The 24,554-nt window shown below is 43.7% G+C and overlaps 1 protein-coding gene across 1 annotated transcript in view; it reads right to left on the reverse strand.

Annotated features, from left to right (window-relative positions):
- Window positions 1–1,693: 1,693 nt before the first annotated feature.
- The window catches only part of GPALPP1 (GPALPP motifs containing 1), a 336,780-nt gene continuing 313,919 nt past the window's right edge, over window positions 1,694–24,554 (reverse strand). The window contains exon 8 of the mRNA XM_069640253.1: window positions 1,694–2,221. Within this exon, the coding sequence (XP_069496354.1) occupies window positions 2,003–2,221 (219 nt within the window). The 3' untranslated portion in view covers window positions 1,694–2,002. The remainder of the gene's footprint in view (window positions 2,222–24,554) is intronic.

Raw genomic sequence — 24,554 nt, forward strand, 5'->3', positions numbered from 1 at the left:
CTTGAGAATATAAAGAGAAGTACCCTTGCACCTACAGGGATGAAGTTCTGCTACCCCAAGGAGCATAACAAATATGTAGAATGATGTATATTCTGTCCACCATCAGAAGATTGCTGCCACATGGCCTGGAGTGTGGATGAACATATAAAGAATGCAGGTCAACTGAGGGGGTGACAAAGATAGGAGTCCCAAAGAAACAAAAGTGTGACGAGATGATAAAAGAACAAAGAGGAATGTGGTCGAGGACTCGACCAGAGGGGGGAATGTAGAGGAGCAGTTGGACACATTTTCCCTAACTCCCGCTTCTCACTGGTGTCAAACCGGAACAGCAGAGAAGGGCCTTATGTGAGACTCCATGTGTTATGCCTATACCACATTGAGTGTACGAGAGATGATTTGCACTCAGACAACCGTATTGTATGTACCCTTGCACTGAAAGTGTGGAAGGATGCCAACACGCACCATTGGACATCATGGAATCGGATATGGGTTGCAAAGTCAGGAGACGCTTGAAGAACAGCTTTGTGTGCAAAACAAAGAGGAGTCTATGTTGGCTTGGGGAGGCAGACAGATAGTGCATGGACGAGACATACTTCTCTTAGATAAAAAGAGAATAAAACATCTGCCGCCAGAGCCAAGTATTGGACAATCAAAAGTGTATAAAGTCTATGGAAGGTAGAGCGAGCAAGTCTCTAGAGGCCAAGAGGAACAATGACACTCAGTATAATTAAATCAAATAACAGTAAATAAGAGGCTGAAATTGACACATTCGTGGTCTCTTCACATGCGACTCAGAAGTCGAAACGAAAAGTTATTCATTAAGCCGGGGGTAAAGATAGTGATGCGCTTTCACCCCCCTTGGATGTTCTAGAACAGGGAGCAGGCTACAAGGTCAACTACAGAAAGGAAACGTTGACTCATGGGCAGTCTGATGAGAGATGGACTAATTGGGAAGTAGGGAATAATCTGATGTGATTCAAGCACCCGGGATTCAGTTTCCTTACATGCTGCTAGCCAAGCCGCAAATCCAGGGTTGGATGAGAATGCCAACCAATCAGTGGGTCTATGGGACAACCTGCTCAACAATGTTGCACAGGCCAATCTGCTGCCATTTTGTTCACTATAATCAGTATTATACATATTTAGAGGTAGTTTGAGGTATGTCTTACAGATAAGAGACAACCAATGAAGTACTGACCTGTATACATTCTATAAATAGACATGTTCCCCTAACCAATCCCTTCCACAAATATTGTTTGTGTTTTGCCACGTAGGATATCATCGATGATGCATATTGTGGTATAAGACCTCTGCGTAATCAAGATTGTGTATGAGTGTGCATCCATCTGGTGCTTGTCAGTTGATCCTGCTTTATTAAACTGAGAATAAAGTAGTACTTTGCCATATTCTTTAAGTCTGTCAGGTTATGTGGTCTGAGATCTTTATTGGTAATTCCATCTTGTCCAAGAGACGCCTCAAGGTGCTAGGGCACAAAATTATCTGGTGAGTAACTTAACTACAGAACCCCTTAGCAAGCATACTGCTTGGTTTGTTGAGCATGTGCACATGCACCAAAGAAGAGAGATTTCATGTTGCTTCAGTGGATGCTGTGGGACACAATGTACGGTTAGATTTTGTATGATCTAATGTGGAAAGACAAGCGAACAATAAAAGCATTAATATTTCCCCAAAATGGTGTTTAAAACATTTATTTTTACAAGTAGCATTTACACAGTTCTATTTACATACCCCTCAACACACACGGAATATGGCAAAGAACCATTGGCCATGTTTAAAAGGTTGTGTAGGGGAAAGACGATCAGGTCAATTTTTCCCACTATTTGGTAGTACAAGTGAACACTAGCATCAATTCATCTAGTTATTTTCTAAACCCCTTTATTCTAAATGAAACCGACCATTACCTTTAAAAACAAAATACTTCCATAAGAGACATCTCAAAAGTATAAAAATATCACAACAAAACAGCTGTGTTGCTGCATTATTATAAAAACATGTTACTTTTGCCATGGGAAAATCTGGTGTTTAGCTCTCTAGATTTCTTCACAAGGGCTTTCTTCTGAGCGTCATCAAACTGATTTACTTTGAGGTCTTGGTCTCGATCAAAAGGCCTCCTCTCTTGAGGCTTTTTCTTTTCTTCCTTTGCTTTCTGCTTTAGTTTCTTTTGATGAATATCCATCAAAGATTCTGCTCGCTTTGAATCCTAACGGAAAACCAAATGGTATTTAATTCAAATAAGGAAGATATCATCAGTGTCTCTATGAATACAGCAATGGTCTAGTGACAAATGTTACTTGTAAAGCCAGTAGAAATTATTTTTTTTAAAAAGTCATTCTCTAACCGAGTATCACACAAATACTGACACACATGCTAGAAAGTTAAGGATCGCTGACGTTTAAAGTAACACACTCCAGAACCATATGTATCTATCATTTAGGTGGAGGCAAGAAGTCAGAGGTCTAGGGCATTGTCAATTCAAAATGGAAGACAATAATAGTGATAAATACCTGGAAAAATTGTGGATTAACAGTTGACTCAATTGGTTTCACGTACAATGGATAAAGAGTCCAAGTACTGGAGAACCTGTTGCCTTAATCTCTTTGATACCATTAGATCTACTGTTGCAGTCCAAACAAGCTTTATTCTCATCAGGATGGAAAATGGGATGAACACAAATAGGCTTAAGGTTTAAGGTACAACTAAAATAAAAAGTTTGCAAGATAAAGGTGTAGCTAAAGGGCAAGGTATAGTGCTTTAGGATTTCCCTACCTAGAAAGATTCCTTAGCTCTAACACACAGCATGCTTCTTAACACCCATGAGTAGTCTCAGGGATAAAACGCCAAGTAGCCTTCCTTTCCCCTCCAAGAGATGTAGTGCCCAGATTACATCCGGAGATGGAGTGCTCAGTTCCCTTTCGGAATATAGTGCCCAGCTTACTTACAGGATACAGTGCTGATATCAATTCCATCAGCCATTCCCCAGAATCCCACTGCTAGGTTGCCTTGTCTGGGAAATGTTAAAGCTTTTCTGGTTATCTTTCTCAGGCCTCTGAAGCCCCTAATCTCTCATGTAGTTTAGCATTCTGCAGCCTTTTAGTTCGGGACTCTTCAGTGCATGGCGGTCTTTCAGATACTTCTTGCAGGCTCTGGTACTCCAGCCATCACTGTGCTCCCTGGCACCTCAGCTCTTTCAGGCCCTTCAACCCAATCTTGGCTGCCTCTGTGGAACTGCTGCTGTCCACAACAAACTACCCCTCGGCCCCCACAGTAGTTTCCTACTGCTTTTTTTATGGGGCTCTGAGGCTCCAGGTACCTATGCGGTTATAACAAGGTCTGGGATTGTATCCTTGTGATTGGTTAAATACTTTCTTTTAGTAATTAGTATCAGGGATCGGGCTTCCGAAATGACAAAATGACTACTGCACTGCAGAAGTACAGGGATTAGTAGTGGATAAAACACCTCCTCGGCCATCAGCCTGTGAGGGGTCAGAAATGAAAGCCTGACACAGTTGTGCTATTTGGGTTATAGACTTTTATTCAAAGTAAAACGGTTGGGGCAAATGCCTCTCTGACCCCATGTCTCAAGAGGAGTTTCTCCACCCAAAAACCAAAACTAAGGCTCCGTCTTTGTCAGTATGTCATAAATCAAAACTGTCCTTGTGTCCAAAAAATCTACCCTAACTCTCAAACTAAAACAAAAAGTGACAAGGGAAATGTCTATAACCTGATACTTGCAAAAAGTGTTCCTAAATAAAAGTAGAATAGCTCCAACCTAAATGTTCTCCAAAATGGAAAAGACCTTCATTGCAGAGGGTGATTCACTTCCCCTGGATTCTTCACCGGTATCACAAAATGTCTCTGAATCTAACAGTTCCTTTGAGTCTTTCTTGGCCCACAACAATCCTTTTAGAGAACACTTTTCAGCCTTGTAAGATCCTCTGTAACACAAGTTCCTTCCTTTTTTTGACAAACACTGTTTCTGCTCGACACTCTTTGTAGATTTGTAATGTGCCTGGTGTACTCTCCTGCCAGGACTTCTCTCGCACTCACAGTTGCCTGGTATACTCCCTTGTCAGGACTGTCTTCACAACTGCCTGGTGTATGCTTGCCAGGACCTCTCACTGTCCTCTTCAAGTAGCATATACCTTTCTTGTTGGCTTGGTAAATCTACTTGACAATTACTTTACTTTCTGTAATTTCGCAATATTCAAAATCTTCTTGTCAATGCACTTTCTGTAACTTTACAATGTTTTTTTTCTCTTTGGCATGCTTGTCAAAAATGCCCCGGGGTACCCACTCTGCTCTGGCAGACTCACTGGTTCTCTGTAGCGTTTCCAGGCTCTCTCGTGCTTATGCGGCATAACTTTGCCACCGGCTTCTTACTCTGGGCAGCTTTGACATCTCTTCAGGCCTCCTCGCGGCTCTGCTCCTGCACGCTGGCTTCTCCGGTAAGGACAACACTGCTTCTCTTTGATGCTGTATGCATAGGGACCCTCTCGCGGTTCCTGGTGTCTCCATGGCAAGCCTCGCACCCAGCAGTTTCTATCCTTCTCTGCCACTGAGCTCCTTCGCTCTGCCACACCGGCTCGCGCCTCCAGCCTGTGTCCGCCTTCACTGAAGCAGTCACATCTTCTCCTGAGCTGCTTCTTACCACTTGGTTCACATTTTTAAAGATCCCGTGCATAGGCGCCTTCCTCCAACTAGCCCACTCAACACGTGTGTTGCTCTGTGTCAGTTCATTTAGCCTCCTCGTCTCAGTACGTAGGTGGTTGTGGGAAATGAAGTCCATTGATGGGTTTTGATGCATTTTAGTTTGAGGACCTTTTCCAATGATACCATATGATGGATCAGTTCTACATAAAGGGAAACTAGAACTGAAGAAGGTTTTCTTAAGAGTTTTTGAAAAAGGTATTCTTGGAATGGTTAGGTTTTAGATGAAGAATGAGAGGTTGATTTGTAGGGTGTTGGGAAAAAGCTTTTCTACTTTCCCTAAGAGTGGGGGGGAACAGACACATGGCACTAGGCCATTAGGGTATTATTCAGCAACAGGGGTTCTTCCTCATGGGAACATGGGGGATACCATTTCTCATCCAATGAAGCCATGACTCCCCTCGATGTGATCCTCCCTCATATAGCGCCCCCCAGGGTCAGGATCAGGTAGCAGCTGCCGTCCCCTGGCCACATAGGAGGAGAGCAGCACCGGGAAACCCGTGATGATACCATTGGATTCATGATAGCCCCATAGTACTACTAAACAAGCAGTGATCCCCAACATAAAGGTGAAACATTCACAGAATGACCAGAATACCTCATGCACCTCTTTAAGGTAGTATGGGAAAAGGTCAGGATATGCCCTTCAGGAGGGATGTGAGCTAGCACACAAGCAGGCCAAACAACAATAATACTGTTAAAATTAACGTGCAACAAGATTATATCCAAACAGGATACTTAAATTATCCTAAATTTCAAACACACTAATGAAAAACACTAACCCTCCACCCCCCCTGTAAGAGAAGACTTAGAATATGTAGCCATGTAATGAAAGGGGACACATCCAAGAATGTCAGTAGAAGAACAAGTTACTTACCAACTGGTAACGTTTTTTCGACTGGATGTTCCTCCAACGTATTCCACATCTGACATGTAATGTCCACAGCTGTGCACTTCGGAAACTTTTGCGGCAGAGGGCGTCCTGCGTCGATGACGTCGGGTCGATCTCCCTCGAAGGCCTCCGTCACCGGATGTTAGAAGTAGGACGCACGGCGCCCGTAGTCTCAGTTTATGTTTTTTCCCCCTGAACGTGTGGAACCAATCCAATGCCTGCTGGACTGCACATAGCGTTACGGAAACGTAAGATGCAATCACATAGGAAATTCTCCAGAGGGGCAGGTCGGGAGGGCGATGTTGAATACATTGGAGGAACATCCAGTCGAAAGAACGTTACCAGTTGGTAAGTAACTTGTTCTTCGAATGGATTGTGTCCTCCAACGTATTCCACATCTTTGACAGACTCCCAAAGCAGTACCATAAAGATGGAGGAGGGAAAAGAATTTATAATACCCAATCAGATGGCGGAATAAAGAAACGCCTTACCAAACGCCATATCTTGACCATAGATTGTATCCAGGGAATAATGTTTAACAAAAGTGTGGATAGAAGCCCATGTGACTGCTTCACAAATATTCCTAATAGGAACTCCCTGTTGGAGGGCGGTGGAAGTAGCCATGCCCCTAGTGGAATGATGTGCAACCCTCCACCAGGAGGGTCCTTACCCGCCAATCGGTAACACTCAGTAATGGTGAGGATAATCCACCTGGACAAAGAGCCGATCGTCCACTCTGACCCTGGACATCCTAGATATATAAAAGCTAAGAGATCTCCTAGGATTCAACTTATGGAGTCGCTCCTTTTCCTTACCAGGATAAGGAGGAGGATAGAAAGAAGGAAGAACCACTTTCTGGCTCAAATGAAATTCAGACACTACCTTAGGTAGAAAGGAAGGACGTTCCCGTAGTACAACCCTGTCCTTGTGGAACACAGTAAAGGGCGGCTTAGATGAAAGTGCCTGCAATTCACTCAGTTTGGGAGCGGAAGTAACCGCAACCAAGAACACCATCTTGAAGGACACCAATCTCAAAGGACAAGAGTGCAAAGGTTCAAACGGAGCACCCATGAGAAATTTAAAAACCAAGTTCAAATCCCAAACCGGCACCTGGAAAGGGGACGGTGGGAATACATTAGTCAGTTCTCTAAGAAATTGAGAAATCAAAGGCATCTTAAAGTAAGAGCATTCTTCTGACGAGCCCCTAAATATAGTCTGCGCCGCCAGGTAACCTTTAAATGGTACCTACATGAAGGACCCTATTGGCCAAGGAAAGAAAGAAAGACAAAACCATAGGAATGGAACATAGAAAAGGATCAACATTTTGTCCTCTGAACCAGTCACAAAACGTACGCCAACTGCAATGGTACAGGGATTTTGTTGCTGGCCTTCTGGCTGAAAGCAACACCTCCATCACATCATCCGGGAGGTCCCAATCCTTATAGCTCAACCTTTCAGATACCAAGCATGAAGGTTGGGAGTACTGACCTCTGGATGGAGAACATGACCCCCCTCTCGCGAGAGCAGATCCTCTCGGTAGGGAAGACGGCATGGAGGGCAGATGGACATTTTGAGAAGATCCGGGTACCACACTCTCCTGGCCCAATCTGGAGCAATAAGGATCATGTGGGACCTGAACCTCTGTAACCTCCGTAACACTTGAGGAATGACGGGGGCTGGAGGAAACGCGTACAGCAGTGGGAATGACCAATCCACCACAAACGCGTCTCCTAAGGCTCCTCTGAGGAAATTCCCTTGAGCAGAATCTCTCGCACTTCCAGTTGGCACTGGTGGCGAAGAGATCCACTTGCAGGGTTCCCCAAAGTGCGAAGATCTTCTCCTGAAGGACTTCCTGAGCCAACTCCCACTCATGAGAGACCATGCTCTGCCTGCTCAGAGCGTCCGTCGTCGCATTTTCGTCTCCAGCCAGATGAACTGCTGAGATCGAAATTCCCTGCTGGATGGCCCAGAACCAGAGCTGCATTGCCTCTCTGCACAACAGGAGTGACCCTACCCCCCCTTTATTTGTGAGGTAATGTATGGCTACTGTGTTTTCCGTCATAATCAGGACACTCTTCCCCCGCACAGATGGCAGAAAAGCCTTCATGGCTAGCCTGACGGCCCTCAGCTCTAAAAGGTTGATGTGGAGTTTGGACTCCAACGGAGACCAACGACAGCTGGTGGTCAAGGAGTTGGCATGAGCGCCCCATCCTGTGAGGGAAGCATCAGTCACTAGTCACCTCTGGCCATGGTTGCCAAAATGGCTCCCCCCTTCATCAGGTTTCCTTTGTTGGCCCACCACAGAAGATCCTGGGAGACCGAGAGTGGAATCTGAACGGGATTCGACATCTTGCCTGAGAACTGCGACCACTGCATCCTGAGGACCCCTTGCAGAGATCCCATCCTCAGTCTGGCCTCTGGCACTAGAAAAATGCATGATGCCATGAGACCGAGTAACCTTAAGAATTCGAAAGCCGGGAGACTCTGGGCACGTTGAAACTTGTCCACCATCTGCACAATGTGATGAGCCCTCACCTTGGGAGGCGAGCACTTCCCCAAGGACGCGTCCAACAGAGCTCCTATGTACTGGAGCTGTTGGGAAGGTGTCAGATGCGACTTCTTGAAAGTGAGGGAGAAGCCCAGCCTGTGGAGGGAGCAGCAGGTGAGACCGAGGTGAGCCAATGCTTGCTCGGGAGAGCGTGCATGGATCAGCCAGTCGTCCAGGTAGGCGTAGATGTGTATCCCCCCCTCGCCTGAGATACGCTGCCACCACCACCATGAGCTTGGTGAAGACCCTCGGGGCGGAGGTCAATCTGAACGGCAGGACCCGAAACTGAAAGTGCGAGTCGCCAGCCGCAAACCTCAGGTACGTTCTGTGCTTGGGATGAATCGGCACATGAAAGTAAGCATCCTCTAGTTCCAGAGACACCAACCAATCCTGAAGTTGAAGGGCCTGCAGGACTTGAGAAAGAGTGACCATCTTGAACTTGTCCTGCCTGAGAAGTTTGTTTAACCAACGCAAGTCCAGGATGGGTCTCAATCCCTAGTCTTTCTTTGGGATCAAAAAATAAGGGGAATACCAACCCTTGTTCCTCTCTGCTACAGGTACCAGTTCTATTGCGCCTTTCTCAAGCAGGGTCAAGATTTCCTACACATGGAGCGGATCTGGAATCTTCAAAGAGAGTTTCCCCGGTGGATTTTCTTGAGGCCGCTTTAGGAAGGGAAGGCAGTAGCCGTGGGCTATTGTATCTAGAACCCACGCATCCAAAGTAATGGCTTGCCACTCTTCGAGATACTGAGACAGCCTCCCTCCAACCAGCGAACCATGGGACATGGCCTCATGACTGTTTTGGAGCGGCATTGCCTGAAGGCAAAGAGGCAGCTGCCTGAGCGTTTTTGGCACCTCTATTTCCCCGACCACCACAGGTACTTTTTTTCGCTGGCCCCTTTGACTCGCGGCCCCTCTCGTTCTACCAAAGGAGGAGTAGTAACGAAAAGAATCTCCCCTCCATTGCTGTCCCCTAGGAAGAAAAGGCAGAGGTTGACGCACAGCTGCGCTTAAAGATTTTGCCGCAGCTATCGAGGTCTGCAACCTCTTAAGGCTCTCGTCAGCCTGGTTGCCAAACAAATGTGCGCCATCAAAGGGCATGTTCAAAAGTCGGACTTGCACATCCTGGGCAAAACCCGACTTCCGCAACCACGGAAATCAGCGTATAACAGTGCTCGCAGCCATGGCCCGACTAACACTGTCGGCCATATCTAAACCTGACTGAAGGGATTCGTTCATGGCATACTTGCCATCTTCACAGTTCCACAGAGTGTGTGAGAACCTTGCAAAGGCACAAGTGGAGTTGGCTGATTTCAATGCCATGCTCCTTGCAGAAAATACCTTGCAAGCCCAACCGTCGAAAAAAAATGTTCGTCCCTATCAGGAGGGATGTTAGGGTACGCCGCCTGCCTCGAGGTGGGCATAGTCGCCTGAACCACCAAACTCTTGGGAGTGGGGTGAGTGGATAAATAGCTGGAGTCGCTAACGGAAGGACAGTACTTTTCTGTCAATGATTAACAGCCAGAAGGGATTCCGGTGACTGCCAAGCAGCCGCCACCCTTTTCTGTAAAGTGAGATGAAAAGGTAACACCGGGTCAGAGGATGGACCTTGGTCCAAGATGTCCGTAAGCTCATCTTGTAAAAAATCTTCAGGAGGACTGGACCAGCCCAGATACTCCGTCACCCTAGCCATGAGCCGCCTGTATGACGACTCCACAGGAGCCCCAGGCCTGCCTAATTCCACTTCCGGAGAAGTGTCCAACCCACTGGCATCATGGCGAGTTGGCCTTAACTCCTCCAATTGACTGTCTCCAGAGGACAGGAGCCACATCCTGCTCAACAGGGTCCTCAAAATCAGACCTTTCTTCCTCCTCAAATGTCATCCAGAGGGAGGTGAAAACCAGGTCTGGGGACAGAAGAAGGCCTGGAGTCCACTACTGGACTCACATATTTAGCAGTAGCCTTCCTTGGAGGATCCACCAGATCAGGGTACTCCAACGGTAAATTCCAGGCAAAAATCCCCAAAGGCATCGAGGGCTTCGACGTTGATGCAGACGGGCCAATAGCTGATAAGAAGGCAAAGCCTCGAGGTCAGATTCCGACTGACAGCGCCGGCAGAGTCGACGCCGTCTTTGAACCTTTAGAAGGTTTCTGCGGTCTCGCTGGGGATGCGGACCAAGACCTGAAGGCACGTCTCTTGCGACTTTCCTGACCCTTGTCCGAACGGGACCTCGAAGGTTCCCGATGCGAGTCGCGTCGAGGACCCGAGCCCGAAGGCGTGCAAGCCATAGTACGAGACGTTCTCTGCCGGCTTCGTTAGAAGGTGCGACCGGAACCATGCCCTCCGATTGGAAAATCACCAACATCTGCTCCTTAAAGGCAGCCCATTCCTCCGGAGTCGAGGACTTTGTCGGGCATGCCACTTTCGAGGCACCATCCTCAGTGGAGGACAGGGAAGGCGACCGGTGACAACGCTTCCTAGAATGCCAGGACATGGAAGAAGAATGGCGGGAACCACTCCGGGACCGCGATCCCTGGGCCTTCTCTCGACACAAAGAGTCGCCTCTCGAGTCGTCGGTTGAAACCCCCTTGGACGATTTAGATTTTCGGGACTTACTGGGTTTAGAACCCCAACCCACCTGAAGCTTACCCTTATGCTACCGCATTTCGAATAGTCGTCGGTGTCATGGCTCTCGCCAAGCACCACAAACAAATGCGATGCGGGTCGGTGATTGTTATTTTAGACTTGCAGTCCCTGCAAGTCTTGAAGCCAGACCGCGGAGTCGGAGGGGTCGAGGAAGACATCACTACGATGTTACACACGAGGCGCGCTGAGTTCTCGAAGCAAACACGTTTGCAGAAAAAACAGAACTGAGGCTACGGGCACCGTGCGTCCCATTTATAACATCTGGTGACGTCGCCCTTGACGGAGTCCTTCGAGGGACATAGACCCGACGTCATCGACGCAGGACACCCTCTGCCGAAAAAGTTTCCAAAGTGCACAGCTTTGGACATTACATGTCAAAGATGTGGAATATGTTGGCGGACACAATCTATTTGAAATGTCATGTTCACTGAAGGTCTTTTGGAAAGGCAGGGAATAGTGTCTTTCTACCAACTAGGACCTTTTAAGGCAGGCCAGGTGGACAGGACCACTTCAAATACCTTGTTCTTGGGGCTCAATAGTATCGAGCCAAGCTTCCAAGCGCTTTTAAGTGGATCAAGTCAGCATTGAGACGCTGCAAGTTGGTTGTTCCCAATGAACTGCGGGTGTTGAGACAGTCGAGTCGGCTTGAGAAGGTCCAGCAATTCAGTGCAGTCCTGTAGTGGTGATCGGCTTGATTCGGAAGAACAGGCAAGTTATGGGTTAAGTCTGTGTTGCGAATTGGTCAAGTGCCTCACAGTGGCTCAACAATGCAATGCGGTTCTTCAGTGCTGTTCCGCTTGAAAAGGGTTGGAGTTCAGGCAGACAATGGGTTGGGTCAAAGACCCAACAGCAGATTGAATGCAGAAAAGTGTCAAAGGCAGCTCTTGGTGTGCATGTCAGAAAGCATCTGAAAATGGTTGAGCCCGCTTTAAAATGGATAGAAACAGAAAAGCAGGGTCCAGAGCGGTTCTTTGACCTCTGGTCGATAGGAGGACCCAGGACTTCAGTGGCAAGGTAAGTACTTGATCTGCAGTTTCCAGACATAAAGGGTTTTAGAAAAAATTGCAGGGTCAGTCACCTCCAATGAGCAGTTCCCAAGGAACAAGGTTAGAGTTCAATGTGGGGTTGCTACGTCACTCTGCGCTTTACCTCTTGAATGATTTATAAAGGCGACTGTCGCTAGAGGGGAGGGCTTAAGGTGTACCCATATCTTAGTTCCAAAATACTATACAGTGGGTCACCCCCCGTATTGCACAGGACCACTTAAGTTACAAATAAATAGGTTGATGCTATTAGCTGTGTGTCAAAGATGATTTTATTAGTTCAGTGCCCTTATGTCGACATGTATTTCAACCTCAATCGGTCATTTTCAAGGCAGGGCTTTCATGTTAAATTAATCATTTTGCATTAAATGTATCAGTATTGGTTGATTATCATACTTTTATCATTATTATCACATGCAAAATGTATTGTATATTAATAATTGGTTATTAGACCAACAGTGTTGATCCCAACACAAATATGACAACGATCCATCACATCGGCACATCCAAACACATAGTGTGACAGATAAGTCAATTAAGCCACAGACAGAAAAATTGGGTTGGTATGGGGAGGTACAGTGAGGAAAGACAAAAAAGGGTACACAAATTCCATTAGTTATCCATAGTCCCATTTGTGTACTATGTAGACCATATGTCGGCTTTGTTTTGCGAGTACTCCATTAGTTCCGTCGCCCTATTATTGTGAAAACAGCCACCACGACTAATCACTAGATACCTAGTTCTTATTACCCGATTGTTCCCAATTTAAAGTACTAATATAATTGTCAGTTTTAATTAGTGAAACACTATTACATTTGTGTCATTCTGATCATTGCTCCGTGCCAGCTTCATATTATCTCTCCACCCAGGTGCTTGCGAAATATTTAATTGCCATGCATTGTGTGTGTCAAGTAGCCCCATTCACCTCCATACTCAACTTATTGTGTTAATTTTACATTAGAATCCGCAACACCGTGCTGCACACTACCATAGGGGCTTACCAAACTCTCTTGAGAGGTGCTGTAGACAGTGAAGTAAGGCAGACGGGTTTGGTAGGCGAGTTCGGCCGCCCTAATGCTGCGTAATATGTTACGGTTGCTGGACCGAATGCGGGTGTCCTTTTCGCCGGCAGTTGATGTTTTACTTTCTGCCCCCTCAGCAGACTTAGCATGTGTCTTGTGTGATGCAATGATTACCGGGCAAGGGAGAACTGCCTGAGTTGGAATTGTACGTGACTTGGGATATGTGTAGTTCACTGCAGCATGATCTCGGAGACTCTGACTTCAGTATTTAGGAGTGTCAAAGGGATGTGTGTAAGCCGGAACAATGAACAATAACTGAAGAGCAGGTGGGGTATGCGCATGTATTGTGCTGAAGCCTGGTTGCCTGCTTAATGACTCTGGAATGTTAATGTTGTCACGTAAAGTACATTGCAAGGACTTGGGAGCGGACTACAGTAGAAGTTTCGGAGTGCCCCAGTACTCGCACTTTCACAACTTTTGGCCTTTTTGAAAAGCAATGAAATGAGGGCTCAGAAAGCGCTTTGGCTGCAGCTAATTTCAGTGTTATTCTAAAGCATTGCTTAATTATTTCTTGAGTATTCTATGCTTTATTGTTCTGTGTCTGTGCGATCTGCTTGAACGGATGACGACGTGCTGACAATGGAGGCATGTTAGATTAGGCCAGCTCATGCTCTATGTGCTTATGTTCATTGTCCTATGCCCCTGTGTACTGATTATGGTCATACTGGAGTAACATGGACTGCTGAGTTTGAGTGTGAATTTGATTTGGTGGTTTTTGAGAACATGCTTGGCTTGCTTATTGTATGTGATTGTTACATGAAATGTGGTGTGTTTGCAAAGTGTGTGGTTATTCTGCGCATTAGTTCATGGGGCCTGTGATACATCGGCTATGTTGGGGCTAGTGGGAGAGGGATAGCTGTATCAGTATGAGGGTTGTGATTTGGGTTGCGGAAGAGGATGCCTTATAGGGGCTTGAATAATGGAGGGTTAATTTTTGCTGGAATGTGGATGGGGAATGGACTTGTGATGAATGCATTCGTCTCCTCATATTTGTGGTGTTAGGTACGGTATGTTTGGAGAATTTCTGCAGGGTTTGACAATTTAAAATTTTTTTTATTCATTATTATTTTGTAAAACATGTTTATTCCCTTATAGTATATTGCTTGGCGCAATTAGATTTGATAAGTATGTGAGTGTTTACTGGTTATTGTTATGATTGGGGGGGTGTTGATGCTGCCAGGTGGGTTTCTTTTGATGCTTTCATATTTCTCGTTACTTGAGATGGTAGACTTTGGTGACATTGGTATTGTTTATTTTGGGTAGTATATGATGTGTAGTAATTAGAACTGTACGGTAGTGTTTCTTTTAAAGAAAAGAAAAAAAGTGGATTTGAGTAAATTGATTGGTATGTTTGGTTTTGCATGTTTTAAGTGGCTATGCAAATTAGGTAGGAGGGATGCAATGATATATGCAGTAGGTATAGGATTCTAGGAGATGGTTAGGATATGGTTTGGAGGTGTATATAGTCCACGGTGTCTTGGATTCTATTCAAGCCATGTTTATATTTTTTGTTCGCGTGTTGTCTTTTGTTGTCTCTTGTTGTCTGGGTGTGGGAGGAAGAATTGCTTAATTTTATTACACTGACTGGATACATTATAGAAATGCAAATTGGAATGTTGGTGTTGACCTGCTGGGATTTGCATACATGATGCTGGTTTCTGTTCAAGATGGGCCCGTTGTCTGTGTGTAGCTGGAAAGTGAAGGGGTTGAACTGCTTGCTTAAAAGGAAAAAAGTGCTGTCTAAGTTATGGCGGGAAAGAGTTGATGTAGTTCTGTTGCAGGAAACGCACTTAGTGGAAGGTGCTGGAAATTTATTGACTAATAATCATTACCGGAAAGTATATTTGAACAACTATTCCTCTAATTCCAGGGGCGTAGGAATTATGTTTAGGAAAGGTTTCAATGGTCTTAATGACACGGTGAGTATGGACTCTGAGGGTCGTATTATCTTGCTGGATTTGAGTATTGAGGGCAGATTGATAACATTTGGATCTATTTATGGTCCCTGTGCGAGAGGTGGGATGTTCTTTCGGACTTTGAAAGGGATGTTGCGTGATATGGGAGGAGAGTATTATCATTGGTGGAGATTTTAATTGTGTGATACATCCTGTTTTAGACAGGTCTTCGTCATGTGGTTTCACTGGGCATACGTAAAATAGGGAGTTCCGAGAATTTTTGGAAGCCTTTGATTTGGTTGATGTTTGGAGGAATTCTCATTGGAGAGATAGGGAATTTTCGTTTTACTCTCCGGTACATAACTCGTATTCGAGGCTTGATTACATCCTTATGTCAGACAGATTGGCGGCGAAGGTTTTGGATGTGAGAATAGGGGAAAGGCACCTCTCAGATCATTCAATCGTGACTGCAAGGTTGTCAGATGTTGCTGAGCGGAAAAGTGTTTATAGTTGGAGGATGAAACCATTTGTGCTGAAACATGAGGCTGCTTTGGTAGCGTTGAAGATGTTTATTACCACTTATTTTCAAGAAAATTGTGGGTCGGCAGATAGCATGATAGTGTGGGATTCCTTTAAAGCTTCTGTTAGGGGAGAGTTGATGAATTGGACTGCTAGGGTTCGAAGGGTTGAAGAAGCTAAATTAAAAGAATTAGAAGAGGAACTTGGGAAATTGCAGAGATGCTATCCATTGACAAATGATGTGAAATTGAGGACTAGAATGGCAGTGATAAAAGAAAAGTTACAAAGTGAGTTGAATTTGCAGGCAGAAAAGGGTTTGTATTATGTGAAACAAAAATATTGGGAAGGGAAAGATCGTGGAGGGAAAGTTTTAGCTAATAAACTGAGGAGTTATTCTGAGAGGGTATATATTCAGAAGATTGTGAATGATTGTGGTGAAGTCCTGGTCAAAAGGGATGAGATTGGGGATTGCTTTCGTTTGTTTTATGCCGACTTGTATAGAGAAGATATGGACCCACAGATGGAGGAGTTGGATAGCTTTTTTGAGAAGATTGTTCTTCCTGTTGTTTCGGAGGAAGGCAGGGAACTATTGGACAGTCCCATTGATAATGCAGAGGTTTCTTTGGCGATTGGGGAACTTGCAAAAGGGAAGTCGCCGGGAGTGGATGGTCTGACAGTAGAATTCTATCAAGAATTGGAGGAAGTGTTGTTGCCTATATTGTGTGATTTGTATAATTGTATGCTAAAGGACGGGAGCTTATGTGGGACAATGAAGGAGGCTATAATTATAGTGATTCCGAAGCCAGGGAAGGATGTAACTAAATGCTGTCATAGACCTATTTCATTGCTTAATGTTGATATGAAGATTTTCACTAGGATACTGACCGCTCGACTTAGTAAATATATGGGGGTATTGATTGAACGTTCTCAGACAGGATTTGTGAGAGATCGACATGGATATGATAACATTAGAAAGTTGTTGGATGTTTTGGATTTACCGGAGTCTGAGGTCAAAGATGTTTTACTTATTTTTTTAGATGCTGAGAAAGCATTTGACAAGGTGAATTGGAGATTCTTAAATTATACATTGTCAAAATTGGGGTTTGGGCCTTTGTTTATTAGGGCGGTTCAGTCTTTGCAAAATGGGATAACGGCTAAGGTATGGGTGAATGGTGGTTTTTCGGAGCCGTTGCAGTTGTTTAGGGGCACCCGACAAGGTTGTCCTTTGTCCCCCCAGTTATTTAATTTGGTGTTGGAGCCTTTACTGGCGTATATTCGACAGCATATGGGGATCAGAGGTTTATGTGTGGGGGACGGAGAACTTAAGGTGTTGGCTTATGCTGACGATGTGGTGGTTCTATTGAGTAATCCTGCTGAGGGAGGTGTCTTATTGAAGAGTATTTTTGAAGAGGTAGGTAAATTGTCAGGTTATAGGATTAATTGGGGGAAGACTGTGGTGTTTCCTGTAAGGTATTCACCACCGCAGGAACAGCTATTGGGTTGGGATTGTAAATGGTAGACTGATGGTCAAATACTTGGGTATACACCTTATTCGTGATATTAGTAAATTGGTTAATTATAATGTAGATAAGATCGTAGAGACTCTTCATAGAGATATTAGGAAATGGGAGCTATTTACGTTGACTGTTTGGGCTAAAGTTAATGCAATCAAAATGATTCTATTGCCGAAGGTCCTGTATATTGTCCAGTCGTTGCCTTTGCTTTTCACCAGGAAGGTATTGCGGCGGTTGGATAGGGTATTTCAAGATTTTCTTTGGGGAGTAGGGAAAAGGGCCAAAATTCCACATTATATCATGATTCGCAGTATTAAGGAAGGGGCTTTGGTTATCTGATTCTGAAGAATTACTGTGATGGTTTTCTCTTAAAAAAGTGTCTAGCTATTTTGTTGGTGATTTGCCCCAGGCGCCTTGGTGGGTGCAGATTGAAAAGCAGAAACTACTACCTTTTGACATTACATGTTTGTATTCATTTGGAATGTTGCCTGGGAGATTGAGGTCACTTAAAACAATTCTGGCGACAAAGGTGGCACCGACATCGCTAATAGTGGGAAATGATCAGGGATTATTTGTATACAAAGGGGCCTCTCTTTGGCTCAACCCAGGTCTGCAGATTAATAATAGACCTTTGAATTGGAGAGGCTGGATTAGTAGAGGCATTTTGAAGGTTGGGGATGTTTCGGGGGGAGACTGGAATAGTTTCATTTGAGAGGTTGGTGGAAAAGTTTGGGTTACAAAATAGAGAGTTGAGGAGATATGATATATTGGTGGATTTGGTATCGGAAAGGGTTCGAATGTTGGAAGCGCCAATATTGCAGGAGCCTGAGGTTCTTAACCTATTAGTCTGTGGACTGCGTAAGGTGTCTGACATTTTGAAATTTATGAAGTTAGATGTGCAGTGGACCGATTCGTGGGATAAATTGAGGTTGGCATGGACAGAGGAATTGACCCCAGTTGAATGGGAAAGGGTTTGGAAGATCCCGATTAGGGCTAAAGTAGATATGCAATTGCGATATATTCATCAGAGGATTTTGGGTAGAAACTATTGTACTCCGTCTCGTATGTGTACTCTAGGTATGACTGATAATGATAGTTGTTGGGGTTGCGGGAAGGAGAAAGGTACGTTAATCCATATGTTATGGAGCTGTGAGAGAGTCAAGAACTTTTGGTGTGATGTGGTTGATAGGATTGATCGGGTCTGGGACATTACTTATCCAAGGAACTCATCTGCAATTATTGACCGCGGGTTTTAAAATTGATTGGGTAATATCGAGTTGGATCGCCAAGGTCTTGTTGGTGGCTACAAAACAGATATTGAAAGTCTGGAAGACGAGGAGGAAACCTTTGGTAGAGGACTAGATTTTTGATGTGCAAGTTCTTTCTGCCTACGAAAAGACTATGTTCAGTAAATTGCACAAAGAAACATGTTATGATGAACAATGGGGGAATTTTAATGATCTTTATGGGTGAAGGTTGTTTGGTTTGATGGGGTCTATAGGTGTTGTATCTAGTCTCAAGAATTATATTGTGGGGGTGGGTGTTTGTGTTTTGTTCTGTGTGGTTTTCATGGTTGCGAATGTGGGGTTGTTATTTGTGAATAGGCTTTAACGGATATGTGATCGTTTCTTTGATCGAAGCTTTTAATGAAATGTATTTGACAGTGTATTACCGATCCATCTGCTATTTATGCATATATAATATTTTCTTAATTGTCGAAAATGGAAATAAAGTTAAAAAAAAAATTGCAACAGGTATGCTCACCTTGTTATTGGTTTTGTTTAATTTAGCATTTAGTCCTTCATCAAACATCCTATATCTGGGATAATGATCCCTGTTGTCCCTGCAATTTTAATGATAATATTTTCTCCTTATTGCACAACGCATATTTTTAAAATATGTGTATGTAAACACTGAATAATTTCTCTTTGCCCTTACACTGCTTGGCTCCTACCATTAGCCAATATTAAAAGTATGTTGGGGGGGGAGGGGCAATTCTCCCATTCTCCTTTAGGAAAAACACCCCCCTGCAACTTATAGGAATTCCCCCGCTTTATTATCTATGGGGACACATTGCTAGTTATTCGTTCGTAATGTTGCCTCACTTATTCTTTTCAGAATAATAGCTTTCTGCAGTAAGATCAGTCCCCAAAAAGAAGTAATTAAAGAATTAAGGTCCTTACCTTATACTGCCCCCTCGGGACAGTTTCACTGGTGTTACGTGTGCTTTTTTGCTGCGGACGTCATTTTAAAACCGGCATTTATTATTGTTTACAGTGTGACGCCACACGCTGGGCGCGTGCCATCACATGTTTTATTTCAACCATATTGCAGTGCAATTCGCTTACGTAATGTGTATACTCACTACCGCATAAGAGGCGAGAATTAATCTTGCTGTGTATCTTACCATAGTGACAAAGTTCTAGTTAGTAGTATTATATTATACATATGAGCATATGTTGGCGTCCTATTCATCAGATCCATATTTACATTAGAAGTCATCTTTTGACCCTTAAAGGCAACATGTGCTCAAACAGTATATATCCAATGTGTGCGCAATTTTAAATTAGTAAAGTTTAACCAAAGTATCCAATACAGTAGCAGAATCTAAAGCGGTTCTTGTACAACATGCTTATTTTTTGTATTTATATGAGTGTGATTCATGTCGTTCCCTGCTGCTTGCCATTTTGATCATAGCATTATTTACTTATTATGCTAAACGTAGCACTTAGTAAATAAACCATACTGTTCACTGTTTTCACCTACATTTACATGCGTCTATAGATCTCACAGATTGTTCCATTAGTTACAACATTGTGCAGTTGGTATAGTTCTATGCAGTTACTTATATATAAAAGAGCCTAATAATCTGTTCAGGGCGCAACTCCATGCAGTTCCTAAAATACTAAGTTATTCTTAAACCATATGTATTGTAATATTTGTTTTCAGTAACTTATGAGTGGTTATTTCTCTGTTAGTTGTGTAATTAAATATACTGGTATCAAATGGACAACGTTAATTCAATTTTCCAGCTCCTTTAGGTTCCATTACATTTGCGTATAATGACATTGCCAGTACTTTCCTTTGTTAACATTGTGTATCATTCCAGTTATATCCTTATCTCCTGTGAATAAGATACCTACAATTATTGGGATATTGCTCCATGTTTGATGCATCCTAACTTGTTAGTTAGGGTCTGGTATTCCCTCCCTTCCAGGCGATTATCGTCTTGCTTACGGACTAGAAAATAGATTATTCGCATAAACAAATACATCAGTACACAGTACATAGTCACTTAGTTAACATTATTGGCATTAGTAATACAAAAACAAGAATACACTACTTAATCAAAATTCCATTGGGTTACTCTCGTTATAAAAAATGCTACCATCTCATGATGTTTTCAGTCCAAACTCAGTCATGCACATTCTACATATCGTTTTGCCTCCATCTGTCTTACTTACAGTTCCTTGTCCCCTCCTCTTTTGCCGTGGGTGATCTTTTTGAGACTGATGAATTTAAGGTCCCTCGTGATCAATTTGGTGTGAGGCTTGCCAGCGTATGGTAAGTGGAAATGTAGCATTGTGACTCCCAACAGTCGACATATATTCCTGAATATGGATCCTTAACTCTCTGATTGTACGGGCAATTTAGATCTTGTGACATTCACATACAATGGCATACACAATAGAATTAGTAATGCAGTTAATCACAGCTCCAATTTTAATCTTGACTCCTTGTGTTCCAATAAACTCTTCAGTATTTCTATGTGTATATTTGCACCTAGTGCAGGTGCCACACCTTGAGAACCCAGTTCTCGTTGGTTGTAGCCAACTGATATTCGGTACTTTGTCCATACTTGAAAGATAAAACAGACTTAATTTATTTTTCAGGGTGCTGCCCTTGAAAAGATGATTCTCTGAGTTTCATCCGAATTCCCTTTTAAGTCCTTATCCAGGTGTAGCAGGTGCCAATGCTTCCTTACTAGTTTCATAATCAAGTTATTGTCCTTACAATATTTAGTCACAAATTTGGTATTTCCTTGAGTTATGTTCCTTTGCCGTTTCTTGGGCACCATGGTCACTTTTCTTTCCAACTTCTGAACTTTATCATGTGTCGTTTTTATGCAACCTAGTGCGTATCCACTTTCCAAAAATCGGGCTTCCAAAAGATTGCATTGTCAAACATGTTGTATTTATCAATGATTTCCGGTGACAACTTGTGACGTGCAATGCAGAATTCACCTCAGTCTTTTCGGTAGGTACTTGTCTTAAGTCTACTGCCATTTGTATAGATAGTTAGATCAAGAAAATCAATTCTCTCTTCATGACTAATATGTGAGAGCAATTCCAAAGTTATCATTAAGTCTCATCACAAATAAATCCAATTCTTCCTGGTTGCCTTTCCATACCATTAGAGCATAGTCTATGTACCTGTGCCACATTATGGCATGTTCCTTAAAGTCCAAATCTATGTATACTTGTTCATCCTCAAATTCTCCCAAAAAAAGCTTGGCCAAGGCTCTCGCATACTTGGCACCCATGGTCACTCTTTATCTGCTGGAAATATTGATAATTAAACATTCATTTATTATGGTCTAAAGTGACCCTCAGCATTTCCTTCAACATGTTGGTATACTCATAGTATGACGCCGAGCTGTTCCTGAACGTGTATTCAATTGCTCTTATTGCTAGTTCTTGATGTATAGATGTATACAGGGCCTTAGCCTGTAATCGGTTTTCCATTCTAGGTGTTCCAAAGAAATCAATACTTGAGTAGTGTCCTTCAAAAATGATGGTAAGTCTGATACCAAGGGAAGAATAACAGTGTTGAGATATTCAGAGATCCTTTCAGTGGCCCAGCCTATGCCACTAATTATTGGTCTTGTTTTTGGAATTAGGTCATAGGTTTTGTGCACTTTGGGCAGAAAAGTACATGGTTGGCATAGTGGGTTCCTTCACTGTTAAGTATGCTATCTCCTGGTCTGTGATTAGGTCCTGTTTATGCCATTTCAAAAAAGATTCTTTAGGATCAGCGATCACTTCCGGTCTTGTGTCACTTCTTTTAAATTCAACAACATCCAGGGGTTTGTAAATGTGAGTTGGCCACTGCGATATAGTATTCTCGATTCATGATAACAATACTTTCCCCTTTATCTGCCTATTTGATTACAACATTGTCTCATCAGATCTTGTATAGCTGTATATTCCGATCTTTTCATGTTGTCCAATCCCTTTTTCCCCTCTGTGTGTTTTTATCACTCAGTTTGTTAATATCTTGGACAATATTAAGAACAGAACCAATGACTGTCAATCTATCCCCATACATAATAAAGTGCGGAATGCCTATAAGTTTCAAAGGGCTGTTTTTCCTAAAGGAGAATCGGCGCACAGACTTTTGTTAATATTGACTAATGATAGGAGCCAAGCAGTGCAACTGCATTGGGGACAAAGAAATTAGTCACAGTGTGTGTATAAACATATATTAAAAATATATAACTTGTGCAATAAGGTAAAAATATTCTCATTAGAATTGTAGGGACAACAGGGATCGTTATCCCAGATATAGGATTTTTGGTGAAGGACAGAATGCTAAATTGAGCAAAACCAATAACAAAGTGAGTATGTCTTTGGCGGATTCTAATGTGAAATGAACACCATTCATTAAAGGAGTTGAATGGGGCTACTTGACACAATACATGATAATTAAATATTTTGCGAGCACCTGGGTGGAGAGATAATATGAACCTGGCACGAAGCAATGATCAGAATGACACAAATGTAATAGTGATGTACTAATTAAGACTGACAACATGGTATTAGTACTTTAAATTAGGATCGATCAGGTGATAAGAGAAAGGGATCTACTGATAAGTCGTGGTGACTGTTTTCACAATAATAGGGTGAAGGAACTAATGGAGTACTCACAAAACAAAGCCGACATATGGTCTACAAAGCATACAAATGTGACTAGATAACTTATGGAATTTGTGTACCCTTTTTGTCTCTCTCCCCTCGCTGATCCTCCCCATACCAACCCCATTTTTGTGTCTGTGGCTCAATTGACTTATCTGTCGCACTATGTATTGGGGTGTACCGATGTGATATTATTGATTTAATGATATTTGTGTAATATGTATGTTGGGAAACAACACTGTTAGACTAATATCCTGGCTACACAGTGTCTCCGTATGCAGTAGGCCTTGTCCAGCCAGCAGATCATCCCAAATGTTCTTCTGAGATGGTCTAGAGAAAAGGTTTGCCCTTTACTTGGAAGTCTGTCTTTACCGCTATGGAAGAAGACTTTGGAGCCTACTGTACCCCCAACAAAGGTCCAGGTGTAATACTTCTTCAGTAGTTCAAAGATGATTCAACAGAGGGAGGTGGTCTGAACCCCCTAAACAGGAAATCTATGTCATGATGCCTACCCCCGGGGACCTAGGCCACGTCCAGCAACCACAGAAGCAGCCATCAAGTTAACCTAAGCAAGCCCAACAACCCCTGCTAGGGGCTATTTGGGTCCAGTCCTGGTGCCTATGGCACCAGGCTCATATGGAGAGTCAGTCCTGGCTCCAGGCTCATAGATTAAAACGTACCTGATGCAGACCATACTGCAAGAGCTCCAAGCCAAAAGAGGCTTGGAAGGGACTACTTTACTTAGGGACTATTTTTTACTCAGGCGGGGCTGGGGAGGAATACTTACCTGGGACTACTTTGGGGGCTATTTAAACCACGCCCGAAGAGCAGCACACACTTCGGGTTATTCTGCATCCAGCAGCGTAACGCTCACAGTGCCTGTAAGTCTGCATCCAGCCTTCTGCCACACCCGCCTCGAGTTTGGAGCTCCTAGAAAAAGGGAGAAAGAAGGAGAAAAGGTTAGAACAAGAGCAATACCTTTAATCCTTACCTGAATTCCCGATCCATCGCGCCTTCGAGCTGTAAGGAAGAAGTTATTTTATGCGCGTCGCCTCGCCTGCTGCAGCGCTGAACTCACCGGCCTTCGCAGCATCTTCACATTCCACCGCATCGTCCTGCATGTTCCCGCCGCACTCCGGCACCTAAGGAGAAGACAAGAACAGCAAGGTGAGCCAAGGGAATACACAGAGGAATATTAGTTACCCTGCCCATAGACTTACCTGATTTTACCACCGGGGGTACTATTCCTCTTCACAGGTCGGCGCAGCTTCCACTGCATCTTCGCCGAACTCCGGCCCCTAAGGGGAAACAAAAGGACAGCAAGGTGAAACAAAGGGACTAACAAGGGGAACCCTCCTCACCACAATAGACTTACCTGATTTTACCGCCGGAGGTATTATTCCCCAAGACTTCATACTTTCTCTCAGCGCCTGAATAAGGGAGAAAGCAACAGGTTACATATTGACATTATTTTATCGAACTGTGTTGGAAAATACAAATCCTTACCAGAATACTACCAGTTGCCACGAGGAACTCTTCATTAGGGTCAAGCTGCAACCTGCAAGGAATCGGACAAGAGTGAAAGTCAGGCATTTGAACTCTTGCAAACTTTATACTTTCGGCGTCTTGCCGGGAATCTCAGAGTCAATATTGTTCTGGAACTCACCAATTCCTTCAAGCCAGTGAGGCAACTGGTTATCAACACGCCCCTGCCCTCAATGCAGGATGGAGAGCTCATCTTTTCAAACCATCAGGTGAGACTATAAGAGGG

The sequence above is a fragment of the Ambystoma mexicanum genome, chromosome 7q, assembly GCF_040938575.1.
Source record: "Ambystoma mexicanum isolate Mex_15411 chromosome 7q, UKY_AmexF1_1, whole genome shotgun sequence".
In the NCBI taxonomy this organism is placed as follows: Eukaryota; Metazoa; Chordata; class Amphibia; order Caudata; family Ambystomatidae; genus Ambystoma; species Ambystoma mexicanum.